At 49.4% G+C, this 17,596-nt stretch overlaps 1 protein-coding gene across 3 annotated transcripts in view; it reads right to left on the bottom strand.

Moving 5' to 3' along the window:
• Positions 1 to 17,596, bottom strand: part of ANXA7 (annexin A7) — a 490,249-nt gene that overhangs the window by 170,443 nt on the left and 302,210 nt on the right. For all 3 annotated transcript variants that reach the window (XM_085603646.1, XM_085603647.1, XM_085603648.1), the window contains one exon: positions 16,513 to 16,626. In XM_085603646.1, the coding sequence (XP_085459772.1) occupies positions 16,513 to 16,626 (114 nt within the window). The remainder of the gene's footprint in view (positions 1 to 16,512; positions 16,627 to 17,596) is intronic.

The following is a 17,596-nucleotide window of genomic DNA, read 5'->3' as shown; positions in this document are numbered from 1 at the left end:
TAGAACACAGAGCCCAGGCAGCCTTAAATAGTGCTGGTCCCTGCAGTGCTCTGCACTGACAGTAAAGTTATGGCGAAAGACTAACATGGACGGGTTCGTCCTAATTAGTAATCGATCAATTAATCCATAAATAAGAAGTGCAGGGTTTTTTCTCATGAGCCCTCACCGGGGCTGCCTAGTCTTGATGCCACCTCGTGCCCCCCCTCCCTTCACTTGCTATTTATCTCTCTTGCACCTTCGTTTTCATCCCGGTTTTCTTCCTTCTTCACGGTTTTGGGAGAAAGTGGCACTGTATATACTGTTCCCAAATAGGTACAGTGTGTACAGAGTCCACAGTGGTTTGGCAGAGGTTATAGTTAGATATAACCTTACTCTCTAAAGTGGCAGCTTGGTCGAGCAGTAAGGCAGTATCAGAGGACAGTGTAAAGCATTTGTTGTACACACTCAGTCAGCAAATGGTCTCACACACTCAAGAACTGAACTCTAGGCCAATGGTTTATATAAAAATATATGTTTGTTTTATTTTAGAACCAACAATAGGTATTAAAATATACTTTCTCAGAAGGAGATGCTTTAGGTAAATACTTTTGCAATATGCAATTGACTTTTGTAAATACTGGTTACAGGTTGTTGCAATAGGCAACACAATTTCAAACACAATAATGCATTGAGCTCAATGGAAGTTTTAAGTTATTTGCAATAGATTACTTTCAGGATTACTTTTGTAACTCCAAGACTGGATCCTAGATTCAGTCCTGGGACAGTTCTTCGAAACAAGTGATAAAAGTCGACTTAGTTACTGTTGTTAGGCAATATTTTGCTATTTTAAAAGTTGACACTTAGAAGAAATTTCATAGAAAAACAGTCAACGATTACCTATGGGAGAAAATTCAAGTTGCAGGTAAGGAGTAGTTTCTTACCTGTAACTCCAGTTCTGTAGTAGGGGTATCTCTGTTATAGTCATAATCTATGAATAGTCCCGCCCATGTGCGGGGACCCCGTAAGTCCCGCCCATGTGCGGGGACCCCGGAGCAATCAAAAATATCTCTTAAGCTGTCCTGCATTTGCAAACCTGCAAAGACACTTAAGAGACAGACAAAATAATACAGCCTAATCACAATATGGCTGCACTGGCCAGCACTTCCTCTGAAGTGAAAACAAAAGCCAAAATAAAGTTTAAATGTCATTTTTATTCACATTTGACATGTTCCTTTATTAGCTCACACTCCCTTCACCAAAATCCCTTTAAACAATAGAGAGGAAGGGGTGGACAGACAAGCCCTATAGGCTGTCATTATGTGTCTGCTAAAGGGATACCGTGCCTTTAAGAAACTCTCCAGAGACCCCCGGTATCCCAGGATGCACAGGCAAAGCAAGTTACTTTCAGTTCTTTTTGAAGGTGTATAACAACAGGCCTGGTACTGCCAGTTTACTCCACCGGGGAGGAGGGAGGGTCGCTTATGACTATAACAGAGATACCCCTACTACAGAACTGGAGTTACAGGCAAGAAACTACTCCTTCTGTAGTAGGGGATCTCTGTGTATAGTCATAATCTATGAATAGAATGGCAAGCCCATCCCAACCAAAAAACAGCGGTGGAGTAAAAAACCAAACACCAACAAATTACTGTGCAAACAAATTCCTCAGCGAAGCCTGTCCAACCTGCGCATCTGCCCTAGCATCAGAATCCAGGCAGTAATGCTTTGTAAACGTATGGACCGACTTCCAGGTGGCAGCCTTACAAATGTCAGCAATTGGAACATTCCTAAGCAAAGCTGTAGTCGCTGCTTTGCCCCTAGTCGAATGCGCTGTAGGCTTACCCCCTAACGTCTTATTAGCTTTCTGATAACAAAGCTGAATACAGGACACAATCCATCTGGAAATGGACTGTTTTGAGGTAGCTAGACCAGTTCTTACTGAACCATAATTTACAAACAGTTGATCCGACCTGCGGATATCTTTTGTCTTATCTAGATAGAATTTCAACACCCTACACACATCTAGTGAATGCAGAGACCTCTCCGCCGGAGAGGAGGGATGCTGAAAAAATGTAGGCAAAGTTATCATTTGATTTACATGGAAATCCGATATCACCTTAGGCAAAAATTTAGGATGAGTACGCATTACCACTTTAGAAGCATGAAACACAGTATATGGCTCTTGACAACACAGAGCCTGAATTTCACTTACCCTCCTGGCCGATGTAATGGCCACAAGGAAGGCAGCTTTCCATGACAAATGCTGCAAAGAAGCCTTATGGATAGGCTCAAAAGGCTCCCTCATCAATCTGGACAACACCACGTTCAATTCCCATGGTGGCAAAGGTCGTCTAACAGGGGGAAACACCTTACGCAAACCCTCCAAAAAATCTTTAATCACAGGGATTTGAAAAAATGAGGTCTGGGAAGGGCCCTTTCTATACGCAGTCAAAGCTGCGAGATGAACTTTTATAGACTGGAAATTAAGCCCAGATTGAGCTAACTGCAGCAGATAAGGCAAAATAACATCTTCTTTACAGGATGTAGGGTCAATGTCCTTTGCCGTGCACCATAAGCAGAATCTCTTCCACTTATAGGCGTAAGAAGTCCTTGTAGACTGTCTCTTCGCCTCTTTCAAGATCTCCATACAGTCCTGAGGTAGGTTCAAGTGTCCATACTGTACTAGCTCAGGAGCCATGCTGCCAAACTCAAGGACGAGAGATTGGGGTGAACCATCTGTCCTCCGAACTTCGTGAGAAGGTCCGGCCGACACGGCAGGCGCCGGTGTGGCAGAACAGACCGGTGAAGAAGGTCGGTGAACCACCATTGCCTCGGCCAATCCGGAGCAATCCGGATCATCCTGGCTCTGGATTGCGACAGCTTGATCAGCACCGCCGGAATCAGGGGAATGGGTGGAAAGGCGTAAAGAAAGCTGTTGGACCAGCTGATCCATAGGGCATTCCCCAGTGTCCCTGGTTGGTAGTACCTGGACGCGAAGTCGCGGCATTTGCGGTTTTCTGCCGTAGCGAACCGATCGATGTCCGGAGTGCCCCACTCTGCGAAGACGTCTCCGAGCACGTCGTCGTTTAGCACCCACTCGTGATTTTCTTGGGCGAGTCTGCTGAGCGCATCGGCTTGGGCATTCTGCACTCCCGGCAGATGGGTTGCCGTGATCGTCAGGTTCCTGGCCACCAGCCAATTCCAGATCGTCTGTGCCTCCCGAGACAGCGTGCGTGAACGGGAGCCCCCCTGCTTGTTGAGGTAGTACATGGTAGTAGTATTGTCCGTCTGAACAAGCAGGGAGTTCGTCGTGAAGGAGGGATGGAACGCCTTCAGGGCCAAGTGTACTGCTCTGAGTTCCAAAAAGTTGATGTGGTAAGTCATCTCCGTCTGCGACCATATCCCCTGAATCTGAAGAGGGCCCGAATGCGCTCCCCAGCCCTGGAGAGACGCATCGGTCACTATGGTCTGGACCGGAATATCCTTGTGGAAAGGAGTCCCCTTGCAAACATTCTCTGAGGAGCACCACCATTTCAGAGATTGGAGAGCGTGTTGGGACAGATGAATCTTGTCCTCCCAACGCCCCCGCCTCTGGTCCCATTGATCCTCCAGACATTCTTGCAGAGGCCTCATATGCAGACGTGCATAGGGGGTGAGAAAGATGCATGAAGCCATCGACCCCAGCAAGGAAGACACCGTCCTCACTGTAGGAGAGTGGGCTGAAAGGAGGTGCAGGGCCTTCCCACGGATCGATAAGCGTCTCTCCTCCGAAGGACACACGCTTGCGTTCAAGGTATTGACTGAGGCCCCCAAGTACTGGAGACACTGCACAGGGATCGGCACTGACTTCGACATGTTGATGTGCAGTACCAGGCGATGCAGCAAGGCAGCTGTCCTGTTGAAGTGACACTGGGCTTCCCGGTACGTGGAGGCTTTGATCAGCCAGTCGTCCAGGTATGGATACACAAACACCTTGCTCTTCCGCAAGTGTGCCGCCACCACTGTCATGCACTTGGAGAACGTCCGTGGGGCAGACTTCAGACCAAACGGGAGTACTGTATACTGGTAATGGTTGTGGCCTACCAGAAACCTCAGGAACTAGCGATGCTTTAGTGCGATCGGCACATGGAAGTAAGCGTCCTGCAGATCTATGGCACACAGCCAGTCTCCTCGATGCAACTGAGGGTAAATCTGATGCAGGGACAACATACGGAACTTCTCTCTGCGGATCCACTTGTTTGCTTGACGCAGATCCAGAATAGGCCTGAACTCGTTTTTGTCCTTTTTTCTGACTAGAAAGAACCTGGAGTAAAGACCTTTTCCTTTTTGCCTCAAAGGAACAGCTTCTATGGCCTTCTTATCCAACAGAACGTCCGCCTCCTGCTGGAGCTCCCGCACCATGTAGGGAGAGCGCACTGGTGGAATCTGTGGAGGCGGGCTGGTGAAACGAAGACTGTATCCATCGCAAACAATATTCAGCACCCACTTGTCCTGAGTTATTGTCCTCCACTCTGCCAGGTAGTGTTGAATACTTCCCCCCACCGGAGCGGGTAACGGATGAGGGGGAAGTGACCCTTCAGGGCTTAGACCCGGCCGGGCCTTTGTTCCCCGACGAGGATTGATGCTGACCCCTGCCCCTCTGGCGCTTCTGAAAGGACTGCCTGGGGAACTGTTGCTGTTGTTGCTGGTGCTGTTGCTGGTGACCAGACTGACGCCCTTGACCTCGTTGCTTCGAATAACGCCTGCCATAGGAGCGGAACGACCTCTTCTGCTCCTTGGGTCTTTCCAACCCCACGGCCTTCAGGGTCTCCGCTTCGGCCTTCATGCGGGCCATCTCGTCATCCGCATGAGATCCGAACAGCGTCGTGCCGGAGAAAGGCAAATTGGCGATCTTCTGCTGCGCCTCAGGCTTCAAAGAGGTGAGCCTCAGCCAGGAATGCCTCCTCATGTGTACCCCGTGACAGTACCCATGGGCCGCCAGCAACGACACATCCCCCGCAGCACTAATGATCTGGTTAGAGACCATCATGCCCTCGTTCAGAACCTCCTGGAAATCCTCCCTTTTATCCCTAGGCAGGGAGGCAGCAAACTGTTGCAAGGAGTCCCAAAGTGACCGGTCATAGCGACCCAACAGAGCGGAGGCGCTAGCAGCCTTCATCGTGGTGGCCGACGTGGAGCACACTCTCCTCCCCAAGGAGTCCATCTTGCGACTCTCCTTATCCGGAGGGGCCGTGGAAGAGGGCGTCGTGGAGTGTTGTTTACGAGCCGCAACCACAATGACCAAGTCCGGGGGAGGGTCCACCCTGAGGAACGCCGGGTCCGAATCCGGGGCCCTGTACTTTTTCTGCAGTCTTGAGGGAGCCGACTTCACCACGGCTGGTGTCAAGAAGACCTCCATGGCTGGCTCCTCCAACCCCGGGACCAAGGGAAGGAGGGGACGTGACAGATGAGCCTTGTGCAATGTTTCAAAGATCACCGAGGTAGTGGGCACCGGGACTGCTACCGAGATCCCCAATTTCGCCGCTCCCCTCATCAGCACCTCCTGGAACGTGGCCACATCATCCACCGGCGAGATTCGGGTAGGCGGTGTCTCCGACAGTGAGGGAGAGAAACGTCCAGTGCCAGAAGAGTCCGTCCTCGTGCCTCTGGAACGAGATCTATATCTCCGCCGTCCGTGTCTTGTGCGAGTGGACGACCTGCGTCTACTCCGTGACCTCCGTCGATAGCGAGACCTTGGTCTTCGTGGAGCCTTAGGAGTCGCCGGTCGCCGAGGAGACGGCGGAAGCTGTGGCATCGGCGGCGTAGGTCTCTTAGGCGGAGGAGGCGGAGGAGGAGGAGGAGGAGGAGGAGGCAGAGGAGGAGGAGGCGGTGGAGGAGGAGGTGGTGTAGGAGGACGCTGAGGCAGCGGCTGAGAGAGAGGCTGCGGGGCTCCATCACTCCGTGCAGGAGAACCCGGACCAGCACTGTCCGGACTCTCGTCCACCCTTCTCCTCTTGGAGGGCCTGTCCCGTCTCGAAAAGCGCGAGGTGGAGCGCCGCCTTCTCCCAGATCCACGACTGGAGATTGTGATCACCGAAGACGTGTCACCAGTTGTCCTCGACGTCGAACTGAACGTCGACCTCGTACAGTGTCTCTTCGCCGATCGCCGTCCCCCCCTCGACGAACGGCCTCTCGACGTCGACGGCGAGCGGTGTCTCCTCGACGTCGACCTTCGTCGCCCCGCCGGCGAGCCTCGTCTCGACCTCCTTCGCCTCGACGTCGACCTGTGCCTCGACGTCGACCTGTGCCTCGACGGCGACCTGTGCCTCGACGGCGACCTGTGCCTCGACGGCGACCTGTGCCGCGACGGCGACCTGTGCCGCGACGGCGATCTGTGCCGCGACGGCGATCTGTGCCGCGACGGCGATCTGTGCCGCGACGGCGATCTGTGCCTCGACGTCAGTCGCCGGTGTCTCGGCGTCGATGTCGTTCCAGGGGGCTCGGTACGACGTCGACGGTGTGTCGACGTCGACTGCGGAGACTTCAACGGCGACCCGGTCCCGGGTCTCGCCGTCCCCTCTCTCGACGTCGAATGCCGAGATCCAGAGCCCTGGATCGACGGCGAACATACCGTTGCTTTATCCCTCGCCGTCGACGTCGTCGCCTTCGACGTCGAACGCGACCTACCAGCCGGTAGGCGCCGTTTCTGCCCTTTTTTCTGCCCGGAGGTCCCTCCAGTGGCTGAAGCATGGGCAGAGGAAGGGGAAGGAGATGCTCCGAGCCCCGAAGTCCCACCTGTCCGCCGCTCCTCTTGTCCCTGGAGGCGAATCTTCTCCCTGTCCCTCAGGGTCCTCTTGGAGAAGTTCTTGCAGATGGCACATGCAGCAGGGACATGAGATGATGACAAGCAGAGGATGCAGACATCATGTGGGTCCGTCTTGGCCTTCTTCCTCCCACATTCAGGGCACTTATCAAATAAAGCCATGTTAAAAGTGGCCAAACTGCCCCAAATTGCAGGATGCAATAGAGGAAGGCGCTAAACGTTGAGTGAACAAACTATTTATCCAAAAATATCAAATATTATCCTAATATCCACCCAAAGGGTAGAGCTCAAGCTCCAGGGTCCTGCAAGCAGGAGCCGGAAAAAAGAACTGGAAGTAACTTGCTTTGGCTGTGCATCCTGGGATACCGGGGGTCTCTGGAGAGTTTCTTAAAGGCACGGTATCCCTTTAGCAGACACATAATGACAGCCTATAGGGCTTGTCTGTCCACCCCTTCCTCTCTATTGTTAAAAGGGATTTTGCTGAAGGGAGTGTGAGCTAATAAAGGAACATGTCAAATGTGAATAAAAATGACATTTAAACTTTATTTTGGCTTTTGTTTTCACTTCAGAGGAAGTGCTGGCCAGTGCAGCCATATTGTGATTAGGCTGTATTATTTTGTCTGTCTCTTAAGTGTCTTTGCAGGTTTGCAAATGCAGGACAGCTTAAGAGATATTTTTGATTGCTCCGGGGTCCCCGCACATGGGCGGGACTTCCGGGGTCCCCGCACATGGGCGGGACTATTCATAGATTATGACTATACACAGAGATCCCCTACTACAGAAAGTATGTTCTCGGGGGCACCTGGTTCTGAGGCTGCAGGCGTCGCCAGGAGCGTCTAGGTGAGTCCTTGGGTGCCTGATTCGGGTACACAGTCACCGGGGGGACGTCCTCGGGGTCTTTGTTCACTCTGGCACAGGCCAGGTTTGGCGGGTGCAGAGTGTGCAGGGTTCGCGGTTCCGGGCTGATGCCAGGAGTTAGAAGCTGGTTTTGAGCAGAGCTTCTGCTCATGGGAGTCCCAGGTGCTTAGAACCAAAAGGTAGCCAGGTCCTCCGGGGTTTGTGAGGTTGCTGGCCACAAGAGGTGCCGGGATGTAGCAGGAGCAGGTTCGAGGGTCGACAGGCTGGTAGGGCTGGGGCCAAAGCAGTTGGTGTCTTCCTTTTCTTAGCAGCTACACGGCAGGTCTTATTTCTTCTTGCTCTTCTTAGTTTTTCTGAATCTGAGGAAGGAAAGAAGGCTCAGGGTGCCCCTAAATACTAGATTTAGGGGAGTTACAGGTAGGTAAAGGGCAGGGACCAATGGGTCCCTGCCCTGGGGTACACCCCCTATCCTGCCACTCTCATGTGGGAGGGGGCAGTCGCCTAGTCCTAATTGGGCAGGGCCTCCCATCTTCAAGATGGCGAGGGCCCGGAGATGTGCTTCACCTCGCCTGGTGGGGTTGGCAGGCTGGCACATTCCATGTCCTTATTTGGGGTTTCCGGCCAGTCTTCCTGCCAGAGTGGGGGTGAAAACCAGTGGGGGCCAGTTTGCTGGGTACAGCAAGCGGCCTGGGGAAGCTCACAGAGGCGGCATGCCTTTGAAGCTTCCCTCTGTCCATCCTGGGGGAGAAGACCTAGCACCACGCACAGGATGTGCATTGTTGCAGGCCCAGGAGAGCATGGGCTCTCCTACCCAGGGGTCCAGAAACAGGTCTGCTGTGTGGCAGCCTAGGCATCCTCCCAGACCAGAGTTTGATACCAAACTTCCCAGTCTTCAGTGTTGCCATTATGGTGCTGTGGAGTTCGTGTTTGACGAGCTCTCAGCACCATGTACTCTTAAATGGCAGCACTGCAATTACAGTGCCCAGGAATGGACCTGGGTACTGTAGGGGCACAGGGCTCATGATCCTGTGCCCACACCACTGGCATAGGGCACCCAGCTAGAGGGGTGGCTGATGTATGCCAGGGCAGGTGTTGGTGGTGGGCATGGCACACAGGGATGTGTGCCATGTCGACTCTTTGTTTTGTCTTGTACCCAGACACTCAGCCTGCAAGGGCAGTGTGTGTGTGTTATGGTACAGGGCCTCTAAGGGTGGGACAATGAGTGCTGCAGCCCTTAGAGGCCTTCCCTGGTCACAAGGCCCTGGGTACCTAGGGTACCATTTGCCAAGAGCCGACATGTGGCCAGGGTTTGCCAATTTGGGTTTGAGGTTTTTAGGGAAGGAACATAGGCCCTGGGCACCTAATTGGCAGGAGTCCAGGGCACACTCTAGATTCAGCAATTCAGCAAAAAGTGTGGGCATATCATGCAAGAAAGATGGCACTTTCTCACAGGTTTCCTTCATTGTATTCCTCATCCTGTCTTCCCCCTTCTCACTCTAGCTGGGGGTCAAAGTCTGAAAATGAAATATAAGACCCGTTCTCCAAAAGTAAGACTGAGTGCCCACCCATTTAACCACCGGCAGAAATTAATCATCGGGCGCCTTGCACTGCCGAACACTGGCAGTGGAGTTATATAAAAGGACTATTATTCACAGATGCATCCTTAGTCTTCTAAAGACTGCCAATCACAGGCACCACCTCCATGCGGACATGACACTTTCTAGCCAAAGTGGACACTGAAAAGGAGGTGCCTCTATGCGCTGCCTGGAACCTCGAGGCGCTGGGTAAAGTTTAATAACTACCAGTGATAACGCTGCGCCAAACTGTCTATCTGTAGAAGCAATTACACGGCTGGATATTAAACCCTTCTAAGCAGGCATTTTATTAGGAGTTTATTAAATGCTAAATACTGATTATTATACAAGAGCCTCCTGAGCTAGCTGGGTGAGGAACTTTAACGTTGCCAGCGGGGCACAAAAGATAACGACTTCGACGGCACTAGGGATGTTAGAATGTAAACGCACAATTTGCATTAATTTAAAAAGCGTTGCAGGCGGTTTATATTAGACAGAAGCAAACTCAAAACACGAAAGACAGCGAGGACAGTACACAGTGTGTGAAGCGTAAATGAAAAATGGGCTCTCTCTGGGTGAGGGTACGCAACATGCGGTCCCACCACACAGTGTTAAGGAGTGTATGCACAAACCTACTCAACAGCATCACTTTGTTACTTACTGTGTCGCTTCTGGAGTTGAAATGCTGGAATGCAAAGGCGCTAAACAGGAACCCGGAGACCACGGCGCTGGTGGTCTCCCCTTTCATCATTTTCAGCGGGCTTTGGAAGACCTCGGTGCTCTGCCTCTGCATCCTGTTAAGGTTGCCCACGTGCTACTATCTTTCGGGGTCCCCCGGACGGCTGTGGAAGAGGTGCGCTGGCACTCACACATCGCATTAGTCCTAGTGGGGTGGGCAAGTTAGAGCAGCAGGGAGGCGCCTGACAGACAAATGGCAGCAGATGCGCTCACCAGCATGCTTGCAATACGGAAGGCTACCAAATTGCCTATTCTCTGGGGGAGTGCGCTATTAAGTCTGGCTTTGTTTCGGTGAAAATAAAACGCAAACTCAAGGCCGGTCTGCAGGAGAGGTGAAGCGCCTGTTCTCACACAAAATCGGTGAAACGCAATGCGAACAGGTTGCAGAAAAAACTGCCCTTTTCAAAGCTAGCTTAAAGCTCTGCAGCTCCAAAGATTTTTACACAGAGCAATATGGGCGCACGTGATGAATGGTTTCATGTGGAGGAGGTGAGGTCGGCTCAAGAAAAGATGTGGGAGCTGGTGACGTGCCCATCCCCACACCATCAAGCATTTGCTAAGCACCGGGGCACAAGTCACTTTCACTGCTCCGGCACTCGTAACAGAACTACGAATACACTGCGCTGAGTCCAGTCTGCATAGGTGCTGAATGTAACATATACATGACACCACTCGGGAGACTAACGATTTTAATAAGTCAAACAATGCTTTCTACAGTTTGCTCTCCCAGAGAACTAGACAGCGGACACGAACCCAAAGACCACGGTGCTGGTGGGCAGCCCCGTGTTTACTTTGGGATCGCGCTTTCACTTTAAGTGAAAGCGCGATCGAAACTAAACATGCGGCTGCCTTTACCAAAGCTAAGTGCGGAAAAAAAAGTGCGTGGGGACAAATGAACGAGAGTGTCACGCCACCGGTAAAAGATCGAAATCCCGGTGGGCGTGGCAGGAGACAAGGCGGCAACAAGGAGGGACTAAGAAGCCTCCTTTACAATGAAAAGCCTACATTTTGCATACAACATGACGAGAACCAATAAGAAAGATGGGCGGGGCTTCAACTCCACCTCCGAGAGCTTCAGAATCAGAATTGATTCCAAGAAGCTCTCGATGCATGCGCTGCTTACGTCATGAGACCTAAAAACGAAGACCTCGAACCAGGACGTTGCATTAATCTATGCATCCGGGAGGGGGGGGGGGGGGGGGGGGGGGGTCGCAAAATCCACTAACACTGGTCGCATGGATCTCTTTGTTGAAAATCTATTGCTGAACCTCTTGGGGAGACAACACTTCACACTTCAACGGGCACACATTCTAACCCAGAGCGCCCTTCCAGACCTATTGTTGCCAGAATGCTTAATTCGCAAGACTGTGATGTCGCCCTCAGACTTGCATGTGAAAACAGTACATTACAATGGCAGGGCTCTGCGATTTTGACATTTGCTGACTCCACCATGGCAATACAGGATGCCCGTCGAACGTTCAATTATGTTAAGGCGAACCTTTAGAAACTAGGCCTCCGATATGGCATGCCATATCCTGTGTGCCTCTGGGTGAACGTGGAGGGTAAACCTCGTTTTTTCGATATCTCTGAATCTGCATAACATTTTTGTAAACAATATTCGAAAGACCATTCCTCCTCACGGCACTTCAATCCTGAAAGATCTCCCTCATATCTGCACTCCAACGCCAGTGCGGATCTGTTCATTCAGGGTGATGAACACGTTCCCCCCAGCACATCTGGATGTTACTTCTGCTGTGTCGACAGATGCTGGGCCCTGTTTCCCTGCACCACCCCGATTCGCAGTATGCCATAGGGCCCATTGTTCTCCACAGACACTGGCTCTTCCACAGACTGTCAGAATTGACCCAACTGCATACTGGGGTATCGCCAGGGCGTGGTCATTCCCCAGTGGTAGCCACAGTCATGCTTCTTGTTTTTCTGTGTTTTTTTTTTAGGAAAGTTTATTCTGGATTCGATAGGCCAATTGTTGACTAGTGTGGGTGGTGTGAGGTATGGGAGGTGGTACAATGTTTTTGTTTATAACTGTTCTCTCACACACATGGTTTCACACCTCTGTTCTATGCATACACTGAAAGGCTCACCTCTGAACACTTGGTGATAGGGCCCTGGAACCCTACTGATTCACAGACACTGGAGTCCATGTTACTGTCTTGGAAAATAGGAGGCCTTAAGGACCCCCGCAAGGCAAGCCGGTTCTGCTGTATCTCACACAACACAGAATCCACATCACCTTTTTGCAGGAAACCCATCTCCAACCTGGCAGGCCACACACATTCCCGTTCACTTGGGGACCACACCACATTATTCACGCTCCAGTAAGAAATCGAGTGATGTCTGCACTCTCATCTACAAAAGTGTGCCGTTTAACCCCACGGCTTCTATCACTGAAGAGAATGGCAATTATGCCTTAGTGACAGGAGCCCTGACAGGGCACCTGGTACTATAGGCTAACATCTACACCCCAATACAGACTCCTTCAAGATCTTCTAGAAGCTTCATATGTGAATTGCACGCCTCGATTTGACCATATAATACTGGCGGGAGATCCTTAACCTCCTTATTGAAGTGCCCTGTGACACCACAACGACATAACCATCCAGCAAACCCAGATCACTGTGTGTCTTGACATTTGCAACACCTTCACGCTTAAAAATGCCTGGTGTATGAAAGGTACCATGTCACTGGCATTCACACATTATTTCGCCCGCACAATTCCTGGTCTCGCATTGATTATTGCCTCATCTCCACGACTGTTGGACTGTGGTTGGACATCATCCAACATTTAGCACACAGACGCATTACATTTATTCTTCCATTTGGGGGCAGCTGCAAGAGACCATGGCAGTTCCTCCCAACTGGCCTTACAAAATGCACTCTTTTGCTCCAAACTGCATATCGCTGTCCTGGAATATTACCACTTTAATGAGGGTTTGGGGGACACCTAACCACACTGTGGGAGCCATTAAGGCATACATTAGAGTCATATGTTTCTCCAAACACTCCGGGGTTCTGAGGGACATGCATAGGGAACTAGAACGCACTGGCCATGGAACTAGTCACATTAGATTCAGATGCCACTCGACAACGCGAAACCACATACTCCCTTAGACAGGCCATCTACTGGCAGAAAACTGCGACATTGCAACTTATGTAGAGTTATTGATTGGGACATACGCCAGAGCTCGTAGATATGGGAAGGGGAAAGTCCAGGACATACATTGGCCAAACTCCCATGCCCTGCCCCCCCCCCCCCGGTTCCCCTTATATCACAGCATTAAGCCAAGAAGGGGAGTCCAGGGTGACCTCACATGAAGCAATCCTTGAAACCCTTCTCCAGTACTATACTCATCTCTACACTATTCAGCTATCTGGTGGCTCTGTGGCCTAAATGTTATATTTAGAGGAGATAGCCATGGTGTGGCTATCTTCAGCTCAACAACAATTCCACAAGACACTCACTAGTGAGAAAATAGTGTGTACCATAGACTCCATGGATGGATCGACGGCTGGACGATTTCACCAGGGAGTTTTATAAACAAACACATTGGAGGTATACACGGAATCAAAGCCGGGGTACTCCCTCCCTCGATGCGAGAAGCGTTCATAACCCTACTTCTTAAACATGGTAAGGATTTGCAGCATTGCGGATTTTGCAGACCCCTATCGCTTTTGAATTTTGATAGCAAAATATTTGCTAAAGTATTATCCAATCGCCTTGTCCTTTTAATGAAGTGAATAATCTCTCCAACACAATCCGGATTGGTCTTCCACCGCTCCACATCATTAAACCTACGCACAGTTTTCGCTGTCTTCAACAGAGCTTCCAGAGACCCCAGCTACAATGGCCTCTTTAGGCGCAGAGAAGGCTTTTGACTCCCTTGAGTGGCCCTTCACAAACTGAGCATCCCCCACAGTTTATCTTCCTTGATCGGTCTCCTCTGTACCAAACCCACGGCACGCATTAGGGATAACTCCTCTCAAACCAAGCCCTTTCCTGTCAACTAAGGTACCCAGCAGGGATGCTCCCTGCACTCCTTGCTGTTTATTACAGCAATGGACCCAATAGTCTGCCACCTCCAAAAAGATCACATGCATCGAGGCCTGCATTTTTGCCCTGGACCCCTCCTCATATCACTTTACACTGACGATGTGATCTTGTTTGTGCGGCACCCAAAAGAAAATATTACCCCACTCCTATGGGAGGTGACCAGTTTCGGAGATCATTCGGGCCTTCTGATCAATTGATTTAAATCCAAACTATTTCTTCTTAAGGAGTCCACCACCTCTCCACAACGAGAGTTCCCACTGACTTAGTGCAACAGACCGGTCAAATATTTGGGCGTATATATCTCCACTGGAATGAGGAGCAAGCAGTGCACTTGAATTATGGCCCGCCATGGACACGTTGTCCACACAACCGGAGCGATGAATACGACTTCCCCGATCAATGGCTGGCTGCATTGCAATTATTAAAATGATGATCCTCCCCTGTTTTTTATGTCTCTTTCAAAATATTCCAGTCCTGATAACTAACTTTCTCTTCGCCATGCTCCGTGGCCACTTTTTAAAGCTTATTTGGGCAGGTAAACGCCTGTCGTAAGCTGGGATACACTTATCCTTCCCTATGAAAGGGGAGGATTCGGGGTACCAGATTTCCACCTGTATTATTTAGCAGCACAATGGCAGTATTCACACCATTCGTTGCGCACAGATAACAGACTTCCATGCACTAAACCTGAAATTGACCAGACCACACCAGTATCTTTAGCTTCCATTCTCCCGAAAGAACTTCCTTTAGACCCCGCATACTGGGAGCCCCCTTGCTATACTTACCTTCATTAGTATCATCAGACAATTCCTTTCTACCCATTACTTGCTCGACTTTGGTAAAGAGCACTATGAAGCACTTCGGCCTACACACGTTCGGCGACCTTTCCCCTATCTCACACATCCTCTCCCACTCCACAGACAATCGCTTCCCTGCGGCCTCCATTTTGGACCATTTTCTCATGCAGAGCTTGTACAGTGCATTAAAGGTGCATATTCCACCATATCCGTTGGCGCCTCACAAATCCACACCACTGACAGTGATCGGGATGATGATGGCCACCGCTTAGTGTCGAAGGTATACCACATTTGAGCAGCTTTACTTTCCCACCCTTGATGCAAAACTTAGGTGTTCTTGGGAACATGATCTGGGCTGCCTGCTAATGGACAAAATATGGGTTGTCTGCTACACACAAACATGCTGTGTCTCTCCCAACCAACGTCAAACTTGTGCATTTTAAATTCCTACGAAGGGCGTATATCCACTCCAATCATCAACACAGATTTCATCACACAAGATCTTCCTCATGCCCCAAATGCCACACCCTGAGGCAGATTTCCAACACATGGCTTGGACATGTAGGCACATTGTACATTTGGGGATCTTCTTGCGACTGGCTAAAATAACTGGGATAGATCGTGACCCGGACACACTACTGGCGCTGCTCGATTACGTACAAGACCTCCTGAAAACTTACCGGCACTTTGCAGTGATGGCCTCTTACTGGCCAAGCGGGCGGTTGCACTCCACTGGTGTAGAAGGCGCCCACACAATGCACAAGACTAGATTATTAGTCTGAAGTATTGTGATACCACCAGCAAGCTATATGTCTCTCTTCAACCCACTACGTATCAACCGAAAGACATATGGCAACCACTCCACATCTATCTACTATCAGTGAGCAATGACACACAGAGCTCCCAGATTGCGAATGTTGCAACACCAGGCAGCACCTCACTCCCAGTCTCCTCTCGTCGCGACACCGGGTCGATTTCTCCTAATTACCCCCCTCCCCAGATACCACCTGGCAGTCCTTGGCACGACGTGCCACCTCCACCACCACCCCCCCTTCCCCCCAACTCCTCCGGTAGATTCAGACTACTATACACACCACATCCATGTGCGGTTCTATGCACAATATAATTCACTGTGTTATCAAGGACAACTGTAGTTGAGTGTTGTTGTTTTTAGTGTTAATTGTGGTTTTTGAAACCGTGCTTGCACACCACGCTGACATTTCAGCTGTTAATGACAAAACATATGAAGAAGGTATAAGATTATTTAGACTGGTTCAATTCTAATTTGTTTTCCATTTCAAACTGAAAGGTTTCTCACTGCTTTGTGTTTGCTGAACAGTCTAAAGATTCCCCATTCCTTTAAATACTTGTATCACTCAAGGAATTTAGAAATCCCGATAGGGTCTTTGGCTCGCCTTTGAATGCTATTTTTTATCTAGCACCTACAGGTCTTAAAGTATGCCGTAAAATATAAAACCCTTGTCCCCTAAAAGGGGCCTTCCATAATAGAACGCTCAGACACAGGACTATTTGATGTGAAGACATACAGCAAGACTCTTCCTTAAATGGTATTCGTGTGGTGGGTGGGTGTCTTACGGTTTCAATACATTTGCCCCATTTTAGCAAAGTATTGTCAGTATTAGGACGCAGAAAAAAATTCTATTTGCCAGAAAATATACCAAAATACGGTTTTACCTTCATTGCATGATGTAAACTCCAAGCATCATAATAGGTGGCTGGCATAAAAAGGGCAAGAATAAGTTCTTCCATGTTCCCACTTAACTCCGATTTCAGGTCTTTAATCAAATCCTGGTAAATCACAAAAGATTGTAAATATTAAAAAGGTAGAAATAAGTCGTTCAATTTAGCTCAACTCACAATAAGATTATTTAGAATAGGAGAAGTCAACTTTGTTAAGAATAGCAATATATCAAATACATCACGTGATGAACTACAAATGACTTAGTTGAACAAATTGTTTGAAATAGTTGGATATTTATGTTTAGTTGGACAGACTTAAATCTGGAAACAACCAAAGAGATGCTGATAATTACACATGCTTGTGCTAAAACAATTACTGTTCCCCAGGCAGTATTTGCTCTCAATATATGCAGACTCGTCTACTTAAACTTGCTGAAAAGTTGTTAAAAACAAAAGAGGACTAAACATAATTTCCCAGCTCCAAAGATGTTAAAATGTGTTCATGTGGGTGGACAAAACAAGTCCAGATATGTTTACCTTTATGTACACCCAGGACAAAAACGACGAACAACTTTATTACACACTCCCAACTCATGTGTGACTTAACAGCAGGAAACATTTAATAGCACTGGCATCCGAGCTAAAATGGGACACAAATGATGATCTGACTGTATCTAGGTATTAGGTAAACTAACAGAAAAGATGCAGTGATCATGCCTGTTCTGCCCCATTCAGGCATATACCCGAAGCGATGGTGACCCCATTCAGGCATATAAGCAAACTCTACCATGCCCAGGTATGCGTAGACATTAAGTAAACAACATGCTTACACAGCAATGATTCAGTTACTTAACTGTAATTTTTATTGCTCAGAAAACCCATTTTCATGAACCTATACTTACTTTATGAGGTGTCTCTAACCTCTCCCCATACAGTAGTAGTACGACAAAATCGGTCGAGGATGCAATTTGGTTATTACTGAGGGTGTTCTCTATATGAAGCCCAACCATCAAAATTAGCATTCCTAGTGGAACGTCCACGGACTAACGTAAACAACAAAAGGGTATCTGCTCTGTTT

Source organism: Triturus cristatus, chromosome 1_2 (genome assembly GCF_964204655.1).
Source record: "Triturus cristatus chromosome 1_2, aTriCri1.1, whole genome shotgun sequence".
NCBI lineage: Eukaryota > Metazoa > Chordata > Amphibia > Caudata > Salamandridae > Triturus > Triturus cristatus.
Note: the sequence above shows the minus strand (reverse complement) of the source record. Positions and strands in the feature narration are given on the sequence as shown.